The sequence below is a fragment of the Pelophylax lessonae genome, assembly GCF_965119305.1.
Source record: "Pelophylax lessonae genome assembly, chromosome: 8".
NCBI lineage: Eukaryota > Metazoa > Chordata > Amphibia > Anura > Ranidae > Pelophylax > Pelophylax lessonae.
In genome coordinates, this window is record NC_138775.1 from 252,502,212 (window position 1) to 252,529,987 (window position 27,776).

Below are 27,776 nucleotides of genomic sequence, written 5' to 3' on the forward strand. Positions count from 1 at the left end.
TTGTCAATTGTTTTCTACATGCTGTACATGTTTTGTAACTATACTTATGGCTATACATTTATATCGATTGTATGCTTTTACTCTACTAATAAATTTTACTCTTTGACTCTTCATGACTATTGTGGCAACCTCATATAAAGTCCCGCCTGGGCGACCGTTCTCTTGTCTTTTGGTACATAATTCCTGACAGAATCATACCGCCATGGTGGTTAAGTGATATGACTAAAGCTGTGGGGTTTCTTTAGCTAAACTTCAGCTTCAAAAGCCCTGTAAAGTACTGCAGTACCAGCAAGATGTTGAAAGACTTTTCCAAGTGCTGCCATTCAGGAGTAATAGCAAGAAGGGTGCTTGTTTTCATAAGACACTTGGGCTACTTCTCAAGTGTTTTGAATTATGTTACCGCTTGTGATTTGCTGTATATGCAGAGATGAAGCAAGAGTATGATAAATCCAACAGAAGTACAGGTATAGAAATTAGGAGTTTATGGACGGTGGTTGCAGTTTATGTATGCATAAAAGATACATATCTCTGCCTTCACATAGAATGTTGTATTTCTTTGGGGATGTTCCACACCACAGGCAGGCATAAAATGGTGTCAAGTGTGAACATTTTATGAATATTTTCTGTGCAGGGAATCCATTTTTGACCAGATATTGAATCGAATGAAAGGTAAGCACAAGTACATTCTGTTCAGATGCATCTCGTTTTCTAGGTGACTAGTTCAATTTTAAAGGGCTTTTCCAGATTACAAGTGAGCAAAGGAGTGAGATACCAATGCATACAGCACACTGCAGCTGTGCTGAAGTTGGATAGTTCCCTCTGAGCAAAAGCAGAGGTATATTTCATTCATAATCCACATTTGTTCAGTTTTCTCAAACTCAACCACTTGATCTACGAAAGATTTATCCCCCTTTATGACTAGGCCATTTTTTGCAATACGGCACTGCATCACTTTTAACTTGACAACGCTGTACATAATTGAAATTTATATACTTTTTTTCCCACAAATAGAGCTTTTTTTTGGTGGTAATTGATCACCACTGCGTTTTTTTTTTAATTGCGTTATAAACAAAAAAAGACCAACAATTTGGAAAAAAAAAAAAAAAAAACAATGTTTCTCTATCGTCCATTGACAGACGCAGCTTCATATTCTTCTTAACCATTGGGTTATGCTGCTCCCTACAGGAGTAGGACACTAGGCAGGAAAAAAACTTTACCATGCCTATGGGGCAGTCCCTGCAGACATACACCCACTCACTCTGCTATAGGATTCAGTTTGTTTCTGCCTAGTTTAGGAGTAGGACCTAGTTCCTGGCTTGGACTTCAGTCTTAGCTTTGTTTTTTTTTTTATTTTAAAGGGAACCTTTGTTAATTTTTTTATTTTTTAGCTAGTTATGTTCCTGAGAGAACTGCAATCAACAGCGGCCAGCGAGCGTGTGCAGGTTATAGCCCAGTGCTAGGCCTCACCAAGATAGAGCCCCAATAGACGGGGGCTGGCTCGCGAGTAAAACACCTCACCGGGACACACATGACCTGGTTCGACCTGAGACGCCCCTATGGCCATCAGCACTTACCCCACCCCGAGTGAAGAGGTAGTCTGTCCGGAGTGGCGCCCACCGATTGTTGTTGGCATGAGTAGTGTCCCCTCATAGCTCTGGCGGTCTTGGGGCAGATGTGGGCCCCTCCCCGGGAAGGTCGGACCCTTGGGTACCCCCCATTCCCCCTGGCCTCTCTGTATGTACCAGGCTCCCCCTGGGCCTTCCTCCCCACCATTATAGAGGTCCCTACCTCAGTCAGTGACTGGGGTCCTCGGAGGGAGGGGGACGCGCCATTGCCGATATAGCGGAACTGCTGGGGGAGGAGGTTAATCCTGCCACTAGATTGTTGGACCTCTCAGGGGGTCCTGGAGACCGCATGGCGCACCAAGGGGGCTGCCATTTTCTTTTAGAATCTTTCAGCTTAATTTTTCAGAAATTCCCATTGAAATGCATGGGCAGTCATTTTGCTGTGGTTTCCCCATAAGAATGCATTGGGCGGCCATTTTCTTGGAGTCCGCGAACGCTGGACAGCAGGGAGCAGCAAGGCCTTTGCTCTAGTGATGACCCAGGTACTACTTCTTCCTGTAAAGATTGTTTCTCTGCACAGTCAGACCGATCCTATTCTCCTCCATATCAAATGGTGGTATGTCTATCGGGGTCCCTGTAGGTCTCTCTCTCTATCACCCTGCTATCTGCAGTGCTAGTTGCTGGGATTTGTAGTACCGCCGGTGCAGTGGTGTGGGTTCAGTTTTCTTAAAGGGACAATGCGCTCTTCCAGGGTTCATATCGAGCCCCAGGAACATGTTTCCCCTACAGATCCCCTCCTTGTGGTTGCGGGGACCTCCGGGTCTCAACCCCTGTCTGCCTTAATGGCAGTTTTGAAAACCTGGTGTCAAAACTGGATTTGGTTTTAAAGAATACCACTAGTAAAAAGCGCCCAATGCCCTCCCCTGCCTCTCTTGTATCCTCAGATTCTGAGGTAGATATGGCCGCTGCGAATGCAGGGTACCCTGAGGGGTCTGCGTCATCGCACTCGGATGGTGAGGACGACATGCAGCGGGAAAATGCGCTGGTGGAGGCACTTATAATATCAGTGTGGGGAACTCTAAAAATGGCGGATTATTCTGCAGCGTCAGGAACGCAGGTGTCTTTTGGCATTTGGAAGTCGGGCAAGGTTTTCCCTTGTCCAGAACTTTTTGCCAAAATTGGAGTGCCTAAAACACATGTTAGTGATGCTGAAGCGTTTTAGGACGCGCTATATATTCGCGGACGCTGTATGCACAAAATTGACCGTTCCACCGAAGGTGAATTGCTTTGTGCGGGTTCATAGGTTTCGAATGGAGTCCATTCACACCGAGTGGCGTCCCTACACCAAGGGGACTTTTTGGCCTCTATCGACATCAAGGACGCATATCTGCACATCCCTATTTACGCTGGACATCAGCATTTCCTTCGATTCGCTGTAGGAGAGGAGCATTATCAGTTTGTGGCTTTTCCCTTTGGTCTCGCCTCCGCCCTCATGATCTTCACAAAAGTGTTGGCTCCGGTATTGGCTTAATGCGACAGTGGGGGATTGCGGTCCTAGGATACTTGGACGATCTTCTCTTAAGAGCAGATTCCCACTCAGTTCTGGTGGGGACGATCTGTCTATCACTGCCCGGACTCTGCAAGAGTTCAGTTGGACTATCAATTTCAAAAAGCCTGCTCTGGTCCCAACCTCCAAGTTGGTTTATCTAGGACTGACTTTGGACTCAGCTTCGGCGCGGGTGTTTCTTCCCCCGGAAAAGCTGCAAGATTCACTTGCTGTTATCCAGCAACCTGTCCTCTCTGCGGACTTGCATGCGAGCCCTAGTTCTGATGGTGTCTACCTTCGAGGCGTTTCCGTTTGCTCAGTTCCTGAAGAAAAGTCAGTTCGCTGGCAGCGTCATGCAGGGTTCACCTCTCTGGTCCCTGTTACGAGGAAGCCGGCCGTACGGTTAGATTGAGTACTACGTTACGTACTCAGGTTGAGGCGCAGGTAGCGCAGCGGTATGGGACATAAGACATCGCTGGAATGCAACGAGTTTCTGAGCATGTGCGCTGCGAGTATTACGGCAGCCGCGCTCCTTCTTTGCTGCTTGAAGAAACGCGTCATGCTCAGAAACGCGTCGCATTCCAGTGATGTCTTTTGTCCTACGCCGCTAAGCTACCTGCGCATGAAATGTGCAGGACGAGGCTCTTTTAGAACATAATACTGGAAACATATTTCACTTGTCATGTCAGTCCACTTTGAGGCCGAGTTCACACTGATGCAAATTCTGATGCGATTTTACCGTTCCGCATAATGGTGTATTGCATTTGACTTTTTAATAATGTCATGAATTTAAATAAATACGAATTTATTTTTCAGCACCTTTTTTTTTTTCAGACGATAATTTTCAGGGGTCATTATCGGCACTTTTTTTTCTATCGGCAAATCACAGATTACACTATTTTCGGTTGATAATTTTCAGCGACCGATATATCAGTGCATCCCTAGTTCCCGAATGCATAGATTTGTATGTCTTTAAAAAATATTGTTTTCAATGAAGGCCGTTCACATCACTGGGGTGTGATTCTAATACGGCTAAAAATGGGTCATGTGCATGTTTGATCCGGTGCGGTACCAATTCAGCTCCAAACATTTCAATGGGATCAGATTTAAATCACAATTCTTTCTTCATGTTACTGCGAATCCAGGTTTCTTTTTTTGGATTCTATTGGCCAGACAACACGTGACCAATCCCCTCACATATTCGCATTAGAATCGCACCTGACACACACAAAATTCATACTGTGAATTAGCACTGCAATCGCACTCAAAAACGGATGTAATTCGCATCGCAGCAGTGTGAACCCAGCCTAAAGTGTAACTGCAACAGCCCCCACCAAGATCTCACTGGTGTCGCTCTTCTTGTCATCATTGTGCACCACAACCTCTATGTATTCCTATCAAGTGTTTGTATGCTATGGGGATTGCAGTGCACCTGAGCAGACCCCTTAGGCCCGGTTCACACTGGTGCGAAATACGCTCCGACTTTGGGAGCACATGATGTGTACAAATCAATGCTTCCCTATGAGAGCCGTCTTAACTGGTCCTACACAAGTCGGTCCGACTTTGAAAAAGGTTCCTGCACTACTTTGGTCCGACTTTGGTCTGACTTCAGCCCATTCAATATCAAAGTCGGATCCTTGTCCTAACCATCCAACTTGTGGCATCTGACATGGTGATTACAGCAGCAGGAATTTGTCACTCTGGGACTGTTTTGATTGGACAAAGGACAAGTCGGACTATCTCAAAGTCGGAGCAAATCCATATCCTGTTCATTCAAGTTGGATGGAAGTAGGACAGATGTCACACAGTACAGTGTTGCACCGGTGTGAACCCGGCCTTAGTTATAATTCTGGCACGACATAGGCCACACAGCCTATATGCAGGGTAATTAAGGACTTAAAGGGGGGGGGGGGAGGAGGGGGTTAGGTGGTTAATCAAATAGGTGTAATTACACTGAAAGTACAGCATCAAGCCAAGTTTTTTCAGCGGTTTCTTCAGTTATTAGCAGTTATTGCTCTTTATCAAACAAACGTCTGATGTTATCTGGAACACGCCAACTTTGTGTCGGTGCATGTCCTGTGTTAAAGTGTCCCGTGTCTAGTTGCCATGGAGACATCAACCAAATTGTCCCAAACATTAAAACATTAGTACAGGTCTCCCCAAAAGAATCCACTAAAGTAAGAAAAGCATATCTTGGGAGCAATAAAGGAATGCTGTAAAGCAAATATTGTGCAAGCATGTCTAAAGCCAGATCAAATAAAACATCTCAGCGGCAGTAAAAACAATGTATAAGTATTTCAACTTCTTCACCAAAACAAGAAGCTGTCCCTGCACAAACCTCATTAGCAGAGGGGTGGTGGAGGGTCCAGGGGATTTCTAGAACGTGCAGGGTCCCGCTGTCGTCTGCCAGGGCCAGAAAATGCTGCTTAGCTGCAATAATAATAATAATACCAGTAAGCTGGGAAATTACATATTTAAAGTGGTAGTAAATCGTGTTTGAAATAAATAAATAAATAAATAAATAAAATTGCATGCACAGCATACTAGCACATTATCACTACAAATTCTGGATGGACCCTCTGCACACTGCTATACACCCTTTCCAGCAAACTATGCAATGAAAAACAGGGATATTTAGATCACACATATTGCAATCCATGCCTCTGCCTCAGTAATCCCGCTTATGGCCAGTCCTACACTGCTCTGCCACTGCTTTCCTTCCGGGTTCACGGGCTCTGGCTTTTTGAATGGCCGAGCTGCTATGATGTCACTCCTGTGGATTTCGTCCATTGAGAGTCCAGTAAATGATGTTACTGGCTGCTGTACATGTAAATATCTCCAGAATGGTGCCCATTTAGGTAATATTCACTGTACAGTGCCTACAGGTAAGCCATATTATAAGCTTACCTGTAAGTAAAAAACAAAAAGCAGAGTTTATCACCACTTTAAGGCATTCAGCATTTTAGTTTGCGTCTATAACATAGAAACATGAAAAGTGACTGAAGAAAAAAGTCCAAGTGGTCCATCAAGTCTGTCCCATTTTTTAATTTGTAAATGTGTTTTTTTTTTTTATAACAGAAAAGAAGAAAGGAAGACTTACAGGTTAAGTTGGACAACCTCACTTATGTATACTATTATCAAGACATTTGTTATTACTAAAGTAATAAAACAAAACCTTTGTACATTTTAGATAGAATAAGGTTATACCCCTTTATATATATATATATATATATATATATATATATATATATATATATATATATTTTTTTTTTTTTTACCGTCTGTGTCCCTTTGGGGAGATTGTCTTTCACTTCCTGTTCCACAGCCAAAACAGGAAGTGAGAGGAAATCCCACCAAAATAAGGGAATCCCTGGTTGTCATCAGAACTAGTGTCCCCATTGGAAGATTTCCCCTCTCTTTCTGTTCTGCTGGCAATCCAAAATGTAGGATTTTGTTTTCACTTTCCCTCTTGGTGACAATGGTAAATAGAACAAATAGAAAGGGTGAATCTCCATAACAGGGGGGCACAGACAGCAATAAAAACCAGACTCCACTCTATTCAAAACCAAAAAAGTATTAACTATAGGCACAGTTTTTTTATTTATTTTTTTAATGGTTCATATCAAAAGTGTTTGCAAGTGCAATAAATCTAAGGGCTCATTCACGTGGGTGCACCGACCTGTAGAATATGAAGAGTCATTTGTTTGTGTTTCTGGAGCAGTGTGCTGACAGTCTTTGCTCGTCAATATAGAAAGAACAGCTGTAAGGACTCACCCCCATATCCAAGTTTGACAGGTGTACAGGGATGGGTGCGTGGCCCAAAACGCAGACTGTGTTCATACAGGGTCGTGTGTGTGTATATATAAATATATATATATATGTGTGTGTGTGTGTATATATATATATATATATATATATGTGTGTAGCACTGCCCCTGTAGGGACTGCTGGATATGGACTCTGCGGGCTCCCCTGGTTATCAACACACGGTTATGGTTAGATAAATCTCCTGGATCCCTCCCTACTCCTGTGGCTCTTGGCGGAAATAAACAGTCTAGGGATGTTGGTTTTTTTGTTGTTTATTGGTAATTGGGATAGGAGAAGGGAATAGTGGGATACTCCAATTGAAGTATTCACAACATTTGAGGACTTCTATCTTCAAATCTTTGCAGATAGATATGGAACAGCCAGGCTGTTAATTCACCCTGCCACTGAGATGAACGGGGTTAGGTCTCTGTTTTCTCTACTCTCTCTCTAACAAGGAGACTTGATGGACGATCACCTATCTTTAGCACACTCTCCTGCTGACACCCATCCACTAACTATCCTTTAAGCAGGGGTGGCCCCCTCAGGTTAGGCCCCTTGACACGAGTTCCTGTACTCATGATACTGCAGAAACAGGATCTCCAGTGTCTCCCCTCTCAGTCAGCTTCCCTGGACCTCTGGGTTCAGCTCCTGTCGATCACTCCACCGGCCCTCATTATGACCTCCTGAGACCACATGGCACCTCTACAGAGGAGGAGGCAGCTGCCCCCTCCCTCCGGGACTCCGCTCTCCAACGAAAGACCCCGAACACATGTGCTCCTGGCTTTTATACAGTATCCCAGCATGCACAGAGGCGTCCTGCCCTCTGCCATTCATCAGGACTGTATCGTCAGGTTTCCTCCCACTGTCCAACATGCCTCCCTATTGGACCAGTGTGAAACACTCTCTAGACAGAATGAGTTGCACAATGAGCAGACCTCACTAACAGATCCTGCTCCCTGGTAGGCAGAGAACAATATAGATTTACCTCCAGGCCCTCTGGTAAGCAGACAGTGCTCAAAACTATACTTTCTCACAAGCACCTACCTAGTAAAATTAACAAATCTTTTCTTCTCCTTTTTTTTTCTCTGTTATGTTTCAGTTTTTTTGAAGGTTGGGGTCACCTTTTTGAAATACTTTTTTTTTTATACAAAAAATGGGCAATTTGGGACTTTATGTGAGAACTGGCGAGCACTGCTCAGTGTCTCCATCCCTGTGCATGGTCAATTGAAAAAATGGGATAAATGAAGGTGTGTGAAAAACAGCCGGTCCCTAGTTTGAAATACTTACCCACCAGTCTGCTAACAAACCAAAATAAACCTGTCTAACAATATAAGTTAAAAGCAGGGGTTTAGTTAACACATATTTGCAAATGCATGCGGAAGCTGCATGGCCAACGACAAGGCATCCTGCGTTTCATGCAGAATCTAACACTAAATAACACTACTTAACCTGAGTGTCCAAGTGTCTCCACAAAAGGGAGTACATGCTTGCTAATAGATGGATGGGAAACAGATGGGAATGGAGACCGCCCAATTCTCCCCCACCTGCTCCAATCCATGACTGGCAATGAAAAAACGCATGGCTGTATAAAAAACCATGGGGTGCAAACTAAATGTGATCAGCTGGGAGACACACACCCCCATCCCTTTGGTAAAGATGCCATAGGCAAATGGGGACTTTGAATGAGACACCCGCCTGTAAAGCAAGCGTCTCCATCCCTAGCAAGATACAAAAAATGGGCAATTTGGGACTTTATGTGAGAACTGGCGAGCACTGCTCAGTGTCTCCATCCCTGTGCATGGTCAATTGAAAAAATGGGATAAATGAAGGTGTGTGAGTATTTCAAACTAGGGACCGGCTGTTTTTCACACACCTTCATTTATCCCATTTTTTCAATTGACTACTTTTTTTTTTATTCTATACACGTGTGTGTAAAGTAGCAGAGTGGGTTATTAATTCGTTTCAGCTGAAATTAACAACAGGTACACTAGATGTAAACTACACTGCAGAGTGCATAAGCATCATGGGAAATGTAGTTCAAAAACATCTGGGGTACCAAGGTTCGCCATCACTGCTATAGAGTGTCACTTATCTAACAACTCTGAGTCTGGACATCACATCCAAGATGGCAGCACTCAGCAGCAATTTCCGGGATTTTGGATGTCTACACAAGGGAGGCTTTTACAGGTAGATTACATGTATAAAATGTTAAATGAACGTTTTCTTATAGAAAGATTTGTGTTGAAATGAATGGCCTGGTAACAGGGTCTCTTTAAAGCAGACATCCACATATGCATAGACTTACCTTTCTTTCACTGCCACACCACTCCATTCAGCCATCGGGTAAAAACAAAGCCCTGTGTACAGTATGAATCAATGGAGTTGCAGCTTACACAGGGCTATGCATTAACCACCTGAGGGCGCTGATTGGACCAGCTCTTCCAATAGAATGAGTCCCATGCTCTCCATATCTGAAAGTACCAGACAGTTCCTGTGGCTCCTGGCGCTGAATGGAGCAGTGAAGGAGCAAGAAGAAAATAAAGTATGCGTGTGCTGCTTGGGGGTGGATACCTGTTGCTTTGCTGTGAATGGATTTTCTTTAAAGCGGAGTTCCGGCCTCAGAAATGTTTTTGAGATAAAATACCCCCGGGACAGTCAGGGCTAGTGCATTTCATAATGGATAGCCTCTGAACTGTCCCCTGTTTCACTTACTTTTTAGAAGAAATACTTACCTTGAAAATGTCTTGTCCAGCGCTGCCATCTCAGGTGTGGGCAGCTGAAGACAGGGCGTCCTCTTTGGTCCCAGAATGCCCTGCACCGGCCCAGCTCGTCACTTCCGGTGCAGGCGCGTCACCCCTGCACAGCTTCTGGGCATGCCCAGAAGCTGTTTAGCAGGGAATGACCAACCTGCACCGGAAGTGACGAGCGGGGCCGTTGCAAGCGCATTGATTCCTGGGATCGATGACGTTCAGCTCCCAGGAGTCAATGCAAGCAGGAAGAGACGGCGCGGGCCGCGGCCGCAGAGGGAGGAAGTGGAAGAAAGTTGAGTATATTTTCTTCAATAACAAGGTAAGTAATTGAAAAAAAAATCGGGACTATCCATTTCTTTTTTAGGTGATTTTCAGCAAGCGGATGCCCCAAAGTGGTTTTTGAGGCCGGAACTCCGCTTTAAATTAAACACAGAGATCTCTGGCACCTGTGTGCTTCCAGGTGAAAATGGAGACCCTGCTAATATCATGAAAGGATTAAGAAAGAAATATCCTTAGATAAGAGAATTCATCATATTTACTCAAGTTAGATATCCCTAGTTCTTTCATCTCTGGAAACCATAGTGGTGGTCTTCACCAGTCCCCTTACCAGAGACAATCCATGGTTTAATGTAGGTGATGGCCGCTGCTGAGATGTTCTGTGTCTGGGAAGGCTCATGTGTCTTCTCTAACAGGTCCCATATCTCCACATTTCCATCTTCCTTTCCAATGAAGAAGACACCGCTCCTGGAGAGAGACCAGTGCGCTGCAGTGTACCTCTTCTCAGAGCAACATGACTGGAGAATCGGCCCACTCTAAAAAGCAACAAGACACTCTGATCATAAAAATGATTCAACAATTTTATTTTTACACACACTCCATTAAATCACACACTATATTGTTAAAAGTACTGGGACACCTTTACACTCACATGAACTTTAATGGCATCTCAGTCTTCAATATTGTGTTGGCCTACGCTATAACAGCTTTAACTCTTCTGGGAAGGCTGTCCACAAGGTTTAGGAGTCTGTTCAGAAGCGCATTTTTGAGGTCAGGCACTGATGTTGGACGAGAAGTCCTGGCTTTACAATTTCCGCTCTAAACGTGTTTTATCACGTTGAGGACAGGACTCTGTGCAGGCTAGTCAAGTTCCTAAACCTCAAACTTTCTCATCCATGTCTTTATGGACCTTGCTTTGTACACTGGTCCAAATCATTTGGTGGAGGGGGGATTATGGTGTGGGGTTGTTTCTCAGGGGTTGGGCTTGGCCCCTTAGTTCCAGTGAAGGGAAATCTTAAGGCGTCAGCATAACAAGACATTTTAGGCAATTTCATGCTCCCAACTTTTTGGGAACAGTTTGGGGGTGGCCCCTTCCTGTGAGCCAGGCCTCGTCCAACATCAATCAGTGCCTGACCTCACAAATGCACTTCTGGAAGAATGGTCAAACATTCCCATAGACACACTCCTAAACCTTGTGACAGCCTTCCCAGAAGAGTTGAAGTTGTTATAGCTGCAAAGGGTGGGCCAACTCAATATTGAACCCTACGGACTAAGACTGGGATGCCATTAAAGATCTTGTGCGTATTGTCAATATTTTTGACAATATAGTGTAGGTAGAGAAATGGACCCCATATACATACACATGTATATAGGGAAAGTGGTTAAAACACCTGTCAGTTTTCTTTGTTTTTGGGGGGGGGGGGAATCCGTCTCAGGTAAGTCTCTAAATGCTGAAAACCACTGCACCAATAGAAAGATAATGTACTACTTACAGTGACACCTTCTTTCCATATGGCAAAGTTCCAGCCTCCAACAGAGAGAACAATGTCCTTCAAGAATGGAGATCTCTGCACAGTGTGAACAAGGCCATCATGTGCGGCGTGGGTCTGCGTAGGTTTAGAGCCTGGTGATGCCGAGTAAACCGAGAAAAACTTGTTTAGAAAACATTCTACATTTTATTTATATGAAGGTAAAGATGTGGTCTACTACATGTGGTCTATAAACCTTTGGAGATGTAGGTTTTTGGTAAACCACTATATACACTGCTCAAAAAAAATGAAAGGAACACTTTGAAAACACATCAGATCTCAATGGGGAAAGGTTTATGCTGGATATCTATACTGATATGGACTGGGTAATGTGTTAGGAAGGAAAGGATGCCACATCGTTTGATGGAAATGAAAATTATTACCCTACAAAGGGCTGAATTCAAAGACACTCCCAAAAATTAAAGTGAAAAAATGATGCATCAGGCTAGTCCATTTTGTTGGAATTTTATTGCAGCAACCCAAAATGGTACTCAGTAGTTTGTATGGCCCCCACGTGCTTGTATGAATGCCTGACAACGTCGGGGCATGCTCCTATTGAGACGATGAATGGTGTCCTGGGGTATTTCCTCCCAGATCTAGACCAGGGCATCACTGAGCTCCAAAACAGAGGTGCAACCTGGCAGCGTCGGATAGACTGAAACATAATGTCCCAGAGGTGTTCTATTGGATTTAGGTCAGGCAAGGGTGGGGGTCATTCAATGGTATCAATTTCTTCATCCTCCAGGAACTGGCTGCATACTCTCGTCACATAAGGTCGGGCATTGTCGTGCACCAGGAGGAACCCAGGAACCACTGCACCAGTATAGAGTTTTACAATGGGTCCAAGGATTTCATCTTGATTTTTAATGGAAGTCAGGGTGCCATTGTCACTCTAGCCTGTAGAGGTCTGTGCCTGTCAGTGGCCTCCACCTGTAAAACCATTCCTGTTTCAGGGGTTATCTCATTGTTGCCCATCTAGTGTACCTGTTGTTACCAGATCAATATCCCGGAAGTTTAATTTACTTGATGCTGTAATCTGATTAAAATGTGTTCCTTTAATTTTTTTGAGCAGTGTATATATTATATGGCTAAAAGTACACTATGTGGACACCCTGCAGATTATTAACCCCTTTGCGGTCACGGTGGTCACATGATCAAAAAGCTCCTGATCGCGAGAAGCGATTGGGAGCTTTGCATTAACCACCGGTAACTGTGCCAGAAACACGCAGGTACGCAAATATGCGGCCTCTCGGCGCTAAGGGCAAGAGGCCACATGCTTGCGTACCGTCAGCTCCTAGGGGTTAAAATCCGGTGTTTCCAGGGAAATGTACTGTGAATGCTACCGTATAGAAAGACATTATAGATAAATGTGCACTTCCAACTTGACTGCAATCATTTGAGGAAGGTCCTTTGGCATATACACTCCAAATAAAGAATAAGGCTGTTATATAGCTGCAAAGATGAGACCAATTCCATATAAGTGCCCATGGTTTTGAAATGGTATGTCCAACAAACTCCTATAGATGTGATACTCAGGTGTCCACAAACTTTTGGCCATATAGTGTACAACCCCAATTCCAAAAAAGTTGGGACCTTTTGATGGGATTTACTAAAACGGGAGCTCTCAGAATCTGGTGCAGCTGTGTATGGTAACCAATCAGCTTTCAACTTCAGCTTGTTCAATTAAAGTGTTACTAAACCCACAACAGTAAAATCAATCTGTATATGCAGTAAAGCATGCTTGTTATACTCACTTTGGAACCTAAGGGGTAAATCCCCTGCATTGTGTAAAAAAGGCTGTTGGATCCTGTCTTCTCTATTCCTCCCCTTCTTTTAATGCCCCAATAGATGTGCTGATAGTACAGAGCATTTGAGGCACTCTGCTCATGCTCAGCTTGGTGTGTATTGCTAGAGAATTTTTTTTTTTTTTGGGAAGGTGCATGTGATCAGCACAGTGCCAATTAGCAATTTCCAGACAGAGGGTCAGGGGCCAGTCATTGGACAGTCAGAGGAGAATGAAAACTCCACCAAAAGCTTTAACCAGTGCTTGGTCAGACACTGATAGAAGTCACAAGACTTTTATGTACTGCTGATGAGAAAGGGTATTTAACAGTTTATATTTACTAAAATAATTGCATTTCCATGTTCTGTGTACTGTGGGAGACCAGATATAGTGACTGCGGCTCCTGGGTTTAGTAACCCTACAATAAAAACTGTAAGCTGATTGGTTTCTATGTAGAGCTGCACCAGATTATGCACACTCCAGTGATAGTAAATCAAGCCCACTGTGTAAAATCTACATAAAAACAGAATATAATGATTTGCCAATCTCCTAAACCTATATTTCATTCACAATAAAAAAAAATAATAAATGTTTAAACTAAAAAAATGTACCATTTTAAGAAAATATGACAATTTTGAAATTGAGGGCAGCAACACATCTCAAAAAAGTTGGGACAAGACAGCAAAAAGCTGGCAATGTACGTAAGTGGTATGAACAAGGAAGAGCTTGAAGAACATTTTGCAAGTAATTAAGTTCATTGGCAACAGGTCAGTAACATGACTGGGTATAAAAAGAGCATCTTAGAGAGTCTGAATTCCTTCAAGTTTTGTTGTAACTGCGACTATTGATTTAAACCTACTAATGATCAGAAAATGTAATGAAAGTTTTTAAAACTAAAATATTCACATAAAATTCTACTAGTGTATGGCCAGCTTTAGTGTCTGAAAAAAATTGTCCTCTCTTTGATGCAACAGCATCCAATCATATCCTCTAATTTAAGCTGCCATTAGCACCAGGAATGTAATTGGTTGCTGCAGAAACAATTCATTCTTTTGACACTTTTGATAATAAGTCACTCTTACTGATAAACCTTCCTGTATCTCCATCTTTCTCCATCTTCCAGTCTGTGTACACTAATTCACCATCCTGCAACACAAGAACACCATAATGTCTCCAGATCTAACCTGACATATTAAATTGTAATATATGCAACACATACATTGGCTGATGACATTATTTTGGGGCATCTTTTTGTCTACAGGGAGGATGTGTGCAAACTGATGGACATATGACTACATCAATATAGATAGATTTTACCAGAATGAACAATGTGTTGTCAGGAAGCACATATTGTGAGCTAAGACTGTAATGTTTAACTTGAACTCTAACTGCACCTTTGTTGCAATTACACTTATGTTGCACTGCCTCCTGCAACCTATACTTGCTTGTCCTGGATCCAGTAAGATATTGCCCATGAACCATGAAGCCCCTTGTCAAAATCTTTTCAGGTGGTCCCACTCATGTGCAGTACATTCTCTATTCAATCCTATGGCGACTTGGTAGGCTTAAAGTGAGCCTGTGCTTAATACCCCTGTCCCCCAAGTAGCACGATGCCGACCCAGGAACACAGCAAGCACATTCTCGAATTTCAGTGTGTCCTCCAAGTCACCAGGCCCTTCGGAAGACCAGCCTTCTTCCTGTCTCTCTCCAGCAATGGGCCTGCCTTGGGTCTCTTCCTTGGCACAGCTTCCTCCAAACCAGGCAGGACAGCTTAAGGACCACTTCAGCACATGTTAGGTCCAGTAGCCTGTTTTGGAACCTAACAGCAAAGCTCAATCCAGAAGCAGCTTCCCAGGCCTCAGCCCAGGGGAAGAGAGCGAGCATATGGGCTGTTCCAAATATTTATATCATCCCCCAGCAAGCATCAGTGGCATAAATCTCCTACTGAATTGGCTAAAGATTATATAAATATTTATACCTTAGTTTTGTTTGTGAAATCCCAAACTATGACCAGTGATATTATGGACATCTACTGGCGACAGTCAGAATTCACAAGCCAACTTAAAGTGGTTGTAAAGGCTGAAGATTTTTTACCTTCATGCATTCTATGCATGAAGGTAAAAAAAACCTTCTGTGTGCAGCATCTCGCCCTCCCCCCCCCACCCCAAATACTCACCTGAGCCCGATCCCAATCCAGCGATGTGCATGAGAGCCTTGGCTGTCCCAGGACTCCCTCTCCTCATTGGCTGAGACCATATTGAGAGCCACTGGCTCCCACTGCTGTCAATCACAGCCAGTCAGCAAATTAGGAGAGAGCCAGGGGGCAGGGCCGAGCCGCATCACTATGTGTCTTATGGACACACAGAGCAGGGCTCAGGAGCGAGTATGCACCAGTGCCCTACAACGAGCAGCTTGCTATTGGGGGCACTGGCTAAGGGGGAGGAGTCAGGATCGCCGGCAGGGGACCTGAGAAGTGGAGGATCGGGCAAGTATAACATGTTTAAAAAGCCGAACCTTCAATATGACTTTAAGCTTAGGGAAAAACTAGGTGAAAAACTATACAATCAGTCTGAGCTAACTACAGCCCAGCCAAAAACGAAATTAACATAGTAGCCCCTGTGTAAGACCCCGTTCACACTGGGGTGACCTGTCAGGCGACCTGGTCGCCTGACAAGTCGCCTGCCATAGAGCAGCACAGGACCCGTTCTAATAGGAGCGACACAAGTCGCTCCGACTTAGAAAAAGGGTCCGGAGCTTCTTTGGGGCGACCTGGAGCGACCTGCATTGACTTCAAGGATATGAAGTCCGTGCCGGCCGCTCCGAGGTCGCGGTGCGAGCTGCGCACCGCGACTTCACAGGTCGACCGGCAAAGTCGGGTCGCCCCAGTGTGAACGGGCTCTAAGACAAGGGGGCTACAACACATTAGCTTTTTTAACATAACCATATATACAGAATGACCTTGTAAATATAACCTCTACTTTTTTTTGCCTTATTCTGGAAGAGCCATGAGCACAGGCCTTGGCCAGTGTAAGCATCGCTCTGTTTACATTCAGCTTGTGGCAGCATGAACTGTATAAGCCAGTTATGGAGAACCTTGGCAGATGTTTTGGAACTACATTTCCCATGATGCTCAACCACACTGCAGAGTGCATGAGCATCATGGGAAATGTAGTTCCGAAACATCTGGGGTGCCAAGGTGGCCATCACTGGTATAAGCAGATAGAACTAAAAAAGGAGAGCATCTGTTTTATATATGTGTTTGGTTCAGTGTATCCACTGCCACCATGATTTCTTTGCACTGCATTTGTATAATCACTGGAGATCACAAGCTAATGGAAGCAGCTCATGGGTATATTTAGCTTACCAAGTTCACCCCCAAGTTACATTTGCAGACAGCCAATTGAGAAATGAAAACTGGATATCTAAAGGCACCCCAGATGCCTTTCTCGTTCTCAGTCTTGATTTGCAGATGTGCCCTCTGCTCTAAAGCTCAACCCACGCAGAGGCTTCCTGTTTCTGGCAGGTTGTAATCTCCAATGATTGCAAAAGTCCATTCCAACATAGATAAATCCTCATTTATGGCTCCTAGGTGTGAAACATTATATCATACAAGTATGCGGAGGTAGTTCCTTCTGTTTGCTCACCTTGTCTGCAGTTATAGGGCATACACAGACCAGCTGAATTTAAACTTAGCAATGATTACGCTGGCCTAGACAAGAAAAAGTTAGAGACACTAAAATAACATTGTTGACCTCCTTATGAGAATGCTGACTTCATGGAGGTCACTAGAGGCCCACTGGATTCAATACTTTGGTCACTGACTCACAACAAGTAGGTTCTGACTTTTATTTTCTTAATCTTCAAGCTTGTTCTGGGTCAGTTAATCAGAAATTACTGAAGCTAAATGATCAGAATAATAACCAGGTAACTAGCATTGCTGTATTTTCAGTTTAAATTAGCTAGATACATTCCAGGTGCATCAAAACAAAAGGTGTGCACATCCTAGGTATTAGGCCCTTTTCACACTAGCGGACCATTCAGATCCTCCTGTCCGTTTTTTTGGAGGATCTGAACGGATGCCCCATGCATCTTTATGGGGCATCGGATGTCAGCGGAGACCTGTCCGCTGACATCCGATCCGGTCCGTCAAATCCAGACAGATGGACAGTGCTGTATCTTGGCCTAGGCCTACAAGGCCCAGGCCTAGGGCGGCACTTTGCAGGGGGGCAGCAAAAAAGCTGCACCCCACAGCAAAAAAACAGCCTCCTCCCAACTCCCGCACAAAAGGGGTCCCCGCCGGTTTGTGCTACACTTTTAGTATAATGCCAGTCTTATGGGGCGAATTTGGCTGGAGGGCAGGGTCCAGGACGCAAATCACTAATAAGGCAGCACTGATGGGCACTGATGGGCACTGATGAGGCTGCACTGATGGGCACTGATAGACTGTGGTTATGGTCTGTGGTTTACGGATTACAGGGCGGGTCATAAACAGGAAGGGGTGTGGCCTTTACAGGAAAGGGGTGGGTTATATTTAAATTAGGGGGCGCACAAGTTTAGTCAGGCCTAAGGCAGCACAAAACCTAAATACACCACTGCAGATGGAAACCCTATTTTCCATCCGTCCAGCGGATCGGATGAGAACGGACAAGCGGTCCGTTCTCATCCGATTCCCCCATAGAGAACAGCGGGAGACAGAGCTGCCATTCGCCTGCTCAGCGGCGGATTGGCTGATCGATCCCCTGCTGAGAAAAACGGAGTCCGCCGACGGACTCCCATGTGTGAAAGGGGCCTAAATGTCTATCCCCTGCCAACATGCTGTAGAGAAAGGCCCTTGCTCTCTGTCTGGAAGCAGAGATCTCTCTACAGAGGTCCAACAAGTTCCCTTCTGAGCCAAATCTGTGGATTGAGGACTCTAGTTCTGACTTAGCAGGGGGCATGTTGGATCTCTCCAGAGGGACCACTGCTTTCATACAGAGATAAACCTAGATAGCAAGGATAACTTGCCACAAACTTGTGGCAGTGTTGAATTCTAAGTCGGTTAACTTGCTGCACATTTTCAATAGTAAGTTGTACACTTGCAGAGTACTTGAAGCACAAGTTCTAGTTGACACTTTTCCAATTTGTAGCAAATTTTCATGTCAAGTCTCTAGCAAGAGCAAAGTTGCAGCGGTTGGTCTACAGCAAGAGCTCTGCAAGTCTACAGCAAGCAAACTCAGCCACAGTGACCCCCTGTGGTAGGATGACTATTGCACAACATACCTGAAACAGAATTTGCAAAATGTTTGCAAAGAAAGTTGATCTGGGGTCATGCAATGCGGTCATGTTGCAATTGTGCAACAAACTTGTAAAGCCTGGCAAGTCTAGCAAAAGCTTAGCAAGTCATTTTCAAACTTGCAGCACAACTGCTTGCTATCTGGGAAGGGTCCTTCCCTGCAGCATGCTGAAAGGGGACAGGGTTTTCTACTCTTTTTGCACACCTTTTTCTTTTAATACTGTATATATATTTAGCTGATTAAGGCCCCTTTCACACAGGCGGACCATTCAGATCTGCCTGTCCGTTTTTCAGGTGGGTATGAACGGATGCCCCATGCATCTCTATGGGGAATCGGATGTCAGCAGAGATATGTCCGCTGACATCTGATCCATTCAGATTAGTCAAATCTGGACGGATGGAAACCCTATTTTCCATCCTTCCAGCGGATCGGATGAGAATGGACAGACGGTCCGTTCTCATCCGATTCCCCTATAGAGAACAGCGGGGACCTGAAAGCTCTGTCTCTGCACATAGCGCGGAGACAGAGCTGCCATCATCCTGCTCAGTGGGGGATCGTCGGATCGATTCCCCGTTGAGAAAAAACGGAGTCCACCGATGCACTCCCCTGTGTGAAAGGGGCCCTAAAGTAAAAGGTCCTTTATGCTTTAACTTCAGAGCTGGCAGAAAAGTCCCTGGTAAATTTTTATTTGTAGGACTGTAATCGATACAGTTAGGTGGACTGGCAAAGAGTACATTGTTCCTTTTCTAGTTAGGATGTTTATTTCTTTGTGTATTTGGCTGGGATTGAGCGCAAGCTACTGTGCAAACCTTCGAGAGAACTTACTTCGGTTGCAGCGAAATAATTGGTGTTGATATCTTCCAGAACCTTGGTGTTTTTGGCTGAAGTCGCTCTTAAACTGCTGTAATTAATTCCTCCCTCAGACTTCTCCTCCTTGACCTGGATCTGCAGCTTGTCTACACATTGTGGAGAGGAAGACAAATATAAAAGTTATATTGCAGATGTGTGAGGAATGTGAATAGCCATGCAGACGGCCAGGCGGTGGAATGAGGTAGCCACAAATCCCTGTATCAGTGCAAACAAGGAATGACTTCATTTGTTTCCATCTGGAGTATTTCTACTTTCCACCGCTCAAAGGAATAAAGTATTGGGCTGATTTAAAGGGAACCTGTCAAGACGAGTTACAGCCAAGACTTCCATGCAGAGCTGGAGGTTTCCATTGGCCTAATCTTAGAAGCCATGTTAGGTATCTGTGTGTAAATGTGGCGCTAGAAAAAGTACTGTTTCTAGGAGTTGGACAATGGCAACCATCCTCACAGTTGTCCTTTAGGCCCAATACGCGCACTCTTCTATTTTCCCAGGTATGTTAAAGCTGAACTCCAGGCAAACAATAAATACACAAATTAAAGGGGAAGGTTGACTTTTTTTTAATGCCCTTCTGAGCATTGCTCCATAAGAAAATTGAGATGCATCTAACTCCTGCGCTCAGATACAAGGCTCCCAGATCACTCCTATCTCGGGACTCCTACTTGGCATCCCCAATGGCAAGGCCTTGCTGCCCTCAATGAACGGGGTGGTCGACAAATAGCTGCAAACGAAAAACAAAGAAAGGGCGCACCGTCCTAGTGCATTATCCTCAATAAGGCTTTATTAGTAACAGATAAAATGTCCACTCACAAACAAAGGATGTAAGCCAGCATATCAAATTCGAATAACAGAGTCCATCATTATACAGTCCACAGTCTTAGTTGAAATAGCGGCTTATGTGTTTCGAGGCTTCGCCTCTTCATCAGAGGGGCTCTGATGAACAGGCAAAGCCTCGAAAAACGTTAGCCGCTATTTCAACTAAGACTGTGGACTGTATAATGATGGACTCTGTTATTCGAATTTGATACGCTGGCTTACAACAATTTTTTGTGAGTAGACATTTCTTCTGAGCGATCAGGCTCTTGCAGACACTAAGTACAGCTGTCTGCCCATATGGGCAGACAGTTACTAAACTGCAGGAAGTATAGTAGAAATACTACTAGAGCACTCACCAGCACCCTCGCAGTTCATTGAGAACTACAAGGCATCTGCCGTGGTGGCAGACAAGGCTTATAGTTCATTCATTCACAGATCTGTGTGAAGGAATGATGCGGCTGTGTGGGCAGAGTTGCATTGTTTCTAAATTGTGACAGCGGGGAGAGGAACCACCACCCACTGCCAGGGGGATAGGTGCACAGTAAAATGTTACACCTTTAATAGGGATGACACATGTTATACTGATAGGAGAAGAGAGCAGAGTGACAGGGAGATGAGCTGAAAGGGAGAGGCACAAGTAGTTTTCCAATAAGCATACCAGTTTCCACATTTCTGAATCTTTTATAAATCACTTGTTCTTCGAGTATCAAAGATTCCAGAATGTTCACTGTATAACTGATCCACTTTTAATGATTTCCTATTTAACAGAGAATTGCATCAGTGCTGTGGCTTAGGGACATTGCAGGTCACGTATTGGTCTGTATTATGTTGTGGACACATTATCCAGCTTTATAGTGTTTCCTGTGAAGACAGCCAGCATTAGGTCATTAAAGCGGGTTGATTATAGGCATGGACAGAAGCTGTGAGTTCCTGTATTCTGATATCTTGAGGACAGAAGACTAAATGGCAGCATGACGGAAATAGATTCAGGAAGGGATGATGTGTGCCAGAGGAAGCCTTGGCAGCGGCTCTAGAATAATGGAGCTTGGCTGTGAAACACTGCCTGTACTGAGGCATGTCTCTCCATAAATGTGATCTCTGTAGAGATGCCATGAATGGCTTCCATTTATAAGCCTATGCTTTAATGGTATAATTATTCGCCCCCTCTCAATCCTTAAAACGAACCTGTGGATTTGTCCAATACATTTAAGGGGCCTCAGGAATGTAGAGTTGGCACCTTCATTGAACCAGAGCTTGCATGGTTATGCTCTGTCTCCAGGGTCTTGCATCCCCACTACCCTATTGCAGGAGCCTCTAAACTACAGCCCACATCCAGCCCACTACAAATTTTTTTCTGGCCCCAGCTAAGATCAGTGTTATTTCCTCAATGTATACAGAATGAGGATAAAGGTCAGCAGAGGCTCCTTATAGTCTATCCTTCAATCAAAAAAAAACAAACAAAGGGCACACCGGCCTAGCGCATTATCCTCATTATTGGCTTTATTAATTAAAAATGTATATACTCACAAACAATAGTTATAAAACAGCATATCCAATCCAAACATCAGGAACAATCTGTATCTGTGCCCACTGTCCTTGATGGTGGCAAATCTAATGGGTAGGAAATACCTATAAAAAATTGCATATGCGACTAATTGTCCTTTTTAGAGTTATTGTTTGTATTTAAAAGGACAATTAGTTGCATATGCAATTTTTTTTATATATTTATAGGTATTTCCTACCCATTAGATTTAGTTTGCAAGTTCGTTTATCATCTAGATCTGTCTTCCTATGGCCAGTCAGACATCCGTATAACGGGGCAACCTTTTTATAGTAATTTATGGATTGCCTCTTTTGTGGGTTCACATTGATAGTGTCTACAAACAATATTTCACCCCAAAATTATAATTTTTTTTTTTCCTTTTGGTGGGCTTGTGTGAAAACTATTAGTAGGTTAGCCTAGCTGAAAGGGCATCCCAATGGTTAATAGTGGATGCACTGTCAGCACCAACCAACACTGGACCGCAGAGGTGCTGCAGATGTTGTAAATCTCCATATTGGAGAACACTCCCTTTCTCCTTCGCCTTTTCCTGCCTCCACTTAGGGAGGAAATGCCGACTTGAGGGTGATAGGTGCACCGTGGGTTGTGCGAGAGAGGATCGGGAGTGTTCCGGGGTGGCTGGGAGTTTCTATGCTATGTACTGTGAGCCAGTGTCGCCTAAGGGCAGATGTAATCTCGCCAAGGGATGCGGAAGTGACGTGGGCGGAACGGACGTCACTGATTTGGAATGCATGAGGCGGCGGCCCTTCCGTTATCCGATGGTGTGCGTTCCAGCAATACACGGCAACCCAGCATGGAAATGGGGCTCCTGAGAGGAACAAGAAGTCCCTCCTACCATGTTTAATGCATTACTTTGTATATTTATATAATTACAAGTATGAGTATTCCCCGATCAACACCATCAATATGGGCTATGAATATAGGATAACCTCAAGATGATACACACTTTTAATTCTCTTTGCAGTACCCCCCCTGGACCAATTTGGATATGTGACTACAGAATTTTAATTACTTGTGTATTTGATTGCTTTATATTTCATGATATTATAGTTCCTTATGGAAGGCTTGGAAGTTGCTTGCATTGGTTTGGACCGTAAAAGTTCATATAATTGGAACCACACCTACTGGGGAGGAGTTATTTTTAGGCCCTACCTAGGAGGCATGGGATATTTGCTATATAGCTAGTGGTCTAGACATGGCCTGCAGGCTCTGAAGAAAGGACTAAGCCTCGAAACGCGTCAGCCATCTATCAAGACAGTGGGCACAGATACAGATTGTTCCTGATGTTTGGATTGGATATGCTGTTTTATAACTATTGTTTGTGAGTATATACATTATTAATCAATAAAGCCAATATTGAGGATAATGCACTAGGCCGGTGCACCCTTTGTTTGTTTTTTGATTACAGTGTCTTCAGACAACCCCAGTCTTATAGGGCAGCAAAGCCTTAGCCATTTGGGATGCCAAGTGTGAGTTCCGTGGAATGAAGTGGACAGGGAACTCTGTCTCTGAGCGCAGGAGAAAGGTGCTACAGCATCACAATTTTGTTTTGGAGTCTATCCTTCAACCCTACCCAACCCAGACCCTGTAAGGGGGGACTCTGATGGGGACCCTGATGTAAGGGGGGTCCTGATGTAAGTAGGGACTCTGATGGGGAACCTAATGTAAGGGCGGAATCTGATAAGGATGTAAGGGAGGACTCTGATGGGGACCCTGATGTAAAAGGGAATCTAAAGGGGAACATGATGTAAGGAGGGACTCTGATGGGGACCCTGATGTTAAAGGGAATCTAATGGGGACCCTGATGTAAAGGGGGACTCTGATGGGGACCCTGATGTAAAAGGTAATCTATTGGGGACCCCGATGTAAGGGGGTACTCTGATGGTAAACCCTGATATAAAAGGGAATCTAATGGGGACCCTGATGTAAGGGGGTACTCTGATGGGAATTTTAATATAAAGGGGACCCCGATGAATAAAGGAATCGAATGGGGACTCTGATAGGAATTATTTTGGTCCGTAAATAATTGTAAAATCTACAATGTGGCTCTCATACTTAAAAGCTTCGAGACCCCTGCCCTCATGGTTGGTGAGGCTGTCAATCACATTTGGTGGCCAACAGCGATGTGCAGAAGGTGGGAGGGGACTGCACAGTCAGAACTCAATCTGAACAATAGCCCAGGTAAGGGTCTCAGAAAGTATCAAAAGCCATTGGGTCAGCATGGCAATCAGACAACCAACATTTTTAGAAGGAGACCTCTGAAATTAACATTTTAAGAAGGCACCTGTGAACTTGTCTTATGTTACCTATTGTCCTCAAGTGGTGATGCTCATCTCTCAGGCTGACCTTTACAGGGCTGAATTCTCCTCCCGTTTCGATTTTAGGAATTGATGTCTAGAAAGATGCAGATATAGAAATCACTAGCACTTTGTATACACTGAATAAACCTCAATGAATGTGCACATCCACTGAACATGGCTGTCCCTGAGCAAATGTGAGCGGAGGACAAGAGACAATAGTTCCGCCATCCTGTACACATGTGAGTGGAGGACTAGAGACAATAGTTCCGCCATCCTGTACACATACGAGCGGAGAACTAGAGACAATAGTTCCGCCATCCTGTACACATGTGAGCGGAGGAGTAGAGACAATAGTTCCACCATCCTGTACACATGTGAGCGGAGGAGTAGAGACAATAGTTCCACCATCCTGTACACATGTGAGCGGAGGAGTAGAGACAATAGTTCCGCCATCCTGTACACATGTGAGCAGAGGAGTAGAGACAATAGTTCCACCATCCTGTACACATGTGAGCGGAGGACTAGAGACAATAGTTCCGCCATCCTGTACACATGTGAGTGGAGGACTAGAGACAATAGTTCCGCCATCCTGTACACATGTGAGCAGAGGAGTAGAGACAATAGTTCCACCATCCTGTACACATGTGAGCGGAGGACAAGAGACAATAGTTCCACCATCCTGTACACATGTGAGGGGAGGAGTAGAGACAATAGTTCCGCCATCCTGTACACATGTGAGCGGAGGACTAGAGACAATAGTTCCGCCATCCTGTACACATGGGAGCGGAGGACTAGAGACAATAGTTCCGCCATCCTGTACACATGTGAGCGGAGGACTAGAGACAATAGTTCCACCATCCTGTACACATGTGAGCGGAGGAGTAGAGACAATAGTTCCGCCATCCTGTACACATGTGAGCGGAGGACTAGATACAATAGTTCCACCATCCTGTACACATGTGAGCGGAGGACTAGATACAATAGTTCTGCCATCCTGTACACATGTGAGCGGAGGAGTAGAGACAATAGTTCCGCCATCCTGTACACATTTGAGCGGAGGAGTAGAGACAATAGTTCCGCCATCCTGTACACATGTGAGCGGAGGACTAGAGACAATAGTTCCCCCATCCTGTACACATGTGAGCGGAGGAGTAGAGACAATAGTTCCGCCATCCTGTACACATTTGAGCGGAGGAGTAGAGACAATAGTTCCGCCATCCTGTACACATGTGAGCGAAGGAGTAGAGACAATAGTTCCGCCATCCTGTAGGTATGTGCAGATGGTATGGTTCAGGATCTGTCAAGATGCACAGGAAACATGAAAATACAAAAATACAGCCTTGACATTCCTCCTGTCCAGAGGAAAGCTGGCCTCCTCCCACTCATATCTTCCCCTAGTGATCTGTTTTATCCATGCTTACCTTACTGTACATTCCATCATGAAACCAGATTACCTTACTGTACATTCCATCATGAAACCAGATTACCTTACTGTACATTCCATCATGAAACCAGATTACCTTACTGTACATTCCATCATGAAACCAGATTACCTTACTGTACATTCCATCATGAAACCAGAATACCTTACTGTATATTCCATCATAACACCAGAAGCATAATGTATTTGTGTTTATAGAGGATTTGCTGTTATAATAGAAAGAGTCTCAGTGCTCAGACTGTATAAACAGTGACTTCCGATATTTATACGGCACTGTTTATCCTTATCCTAAGTCCGCTCTAAAAGAGAAATGTTGGATGACAGACGCCTGCTTCCATCTGGCTCTCCTCTACAACCTCCACATAGCTGACAGCGCTTTAAAGTATATGTGAACCCTCCCCTTGTAAAACAACCCATTTAGTTTAAAATTAGAAATGAAAGGTAAAACATTTGTGTATAGATATAAAAAAAATGTAGCACCCTCCTAGATAGGAGCTAGGTAGGGAGTGTATTTTTGCTCTGCCTGCTTATCAGAAGAGTGACAGGTAAAACCTAGTGGCTCTTTCTGCTTATCAGGGAGCAGAATTTCTAGTCAGGCCTGTTACATGTGTCCAGGGTGTGATTCTTCTGGTCTGAGGGAGTGTCCCCACTGTATTCAATAGGGAGGCATGTTGGACAGTGGAGGAAACCCAGCCAGTGACACACAGGCTTTTGTGGCTGTCACAGTGGGTAGGCACCTACCGTGGTGCATCCTGGGATAGGCTATAAAAGCCAAGGGCACATATGGCAGGGGGGTCTTTGGGTGGGAAGCCAAGTCCCAGAAGGAGGGTACAGCTGTTTCTCCTTCTGCAGCTGGGAAAGGTGGTCACAAGCAGTCGGCCTGGTGACCCTGAAGGTGTTGCTGAACGCAGAGGTCCAGTGGATGCTGACATGTGGAGTTTGGTGGCAACGGTGACTCTGGAAAAACAGTGTCCGTGAGTACAGAGGAACTTGCCCAGGGGTCTGCTAGGAAGGGGACCACTCCAGAAGCTAGGGTCAGCAGACAGGCGTTAGCAAACCGGTGTTGAGAGGAAAGGGGGTGCCAGTTACAGAACCCTGAAGAGTATAACTCAAACAGGAACCTTTAAAACTATCTTCACTTCAGTGGCAAGGTGAAGCAGTGGCCTTGCCGCACACTACAGCTAGTTGTCCTCAATATTGTGCATAGTTCATAGTTGGAGTATCCCACTCATCCCTTCTCCCATCCCAAAAACACAAAAAACCAACATCCCCTGGATTGAATATTGACTGAGCCAAGGACTTTTAATGCGGTTTGTCTGCTATCAGTTGCTAAGGGTAACCCAGGGGAATCCAGAAAACGTAATTCTCAGCAGTCCTCTAGGGGGAATTGCTACAATTACTATATAAATACTTTTATTTCCTTTTTTTAATAAGTGATCACATACGCTCTGTTCTCAGCTGCATAATGGAGCTTAGAGAGCTAGGAAAGGAGAAGCAGCAGTACACTGGTCTTTCCAGTGCAGGGGGGCGCGTCAGCACAAATCTGACCATTGGAGGAGAGCGGGCTGAGTTTCCAGCACACCTAGAGATCTGACCGTGCTGTGCTCTCATGCTTAGTGTAGTCAGTTTTTAATAGGGAAAAAGAGGGACAGGCAGGAACACCCGGGATTTCATACAAAGTAAACAGGATATTTTTTCATACATGGTACAGCAGGCACATATCAGGAATATGACATTCTGGGTTGACATATTCTTTAACTGGTCCTTTTACAGAAGATGAAAGCAAACTTGTCAGGTTTCAAATACAGTATATCCAGCATAAAACTCCCTACAAAACAAAAAAGTGTTTATACTCCACAAGCCTCTTCGAAGAGAGTGCCATTCTACAACCCGCACATGCACCCGGCCATACACATGATGTAAAAGAAAACATGATTCCTCACACCAGACCATCTTCTTCCATTGCTCCGTAGTCCAGATCACACAGTGATTAAATGGGGTTCACAGGGACACATTAATTAAATGGGGTTCACCGGGACACAGTGATTAAATGGGGTTCACAGGGACACAGTGATTAAATGGGGTTCACAGGGATACAGTGATCAAATGGGGTTTTCAGCCACACAGTGATTAAATGGGGTTCACAGGGACACATTGAATAAATGGGGTTCACAGGGACACAGTGATGGGGTTCACAAGGACACTGTGATTAAATGGAGTTCACAGGGATACAGTGATCAAATGGGGCTCACAGGGATACAGT

The 27,776-nt window shown here is 44.5% G+C and overlaps 1 protein-coding gene across 2 annotated transcripts in view; it reads right to left on the reverse strand.

Annotated features, from left to right (window-relative positions):
* DNAI3 (dynein axonemal intermediate chain 3) overlaps positions 1–27,776 on the reverse strand; it is a gene marked incomplete at its 5' end in the record, with an annotated part of 119,222 nt that overhangs the window by 12,614 nt on the left and 78,832 nt on the right. For both annotated transcript variants that reach the window (XM_082265820.1, XM_082265819.1), the window contains 6 exons: positions 5,450–5,541; positions 10,275–10,479; positions 11,437–11,567; positions 14,338–14,401; positions 19,354–19,484; positions 24,079–24,166. In XM_082265820.1, the coding sequence (XP_082121946.1) occupies positions 5,450–5,541; positions 10,275–10,479; positions 11,437–11,567; positions 14,338–14,401; positions 19,354–19,484; positions 24,079–24,166 (711 nt within the window). The remainder of the gene's footprint in view (positions 1–5,449; positions 5,542–10,274; positions 10,480–11,436; positions 11,568–14,337; positions 14,402–19,353; positions 19,485–24,078; positions 24,167–27,776) is intronic.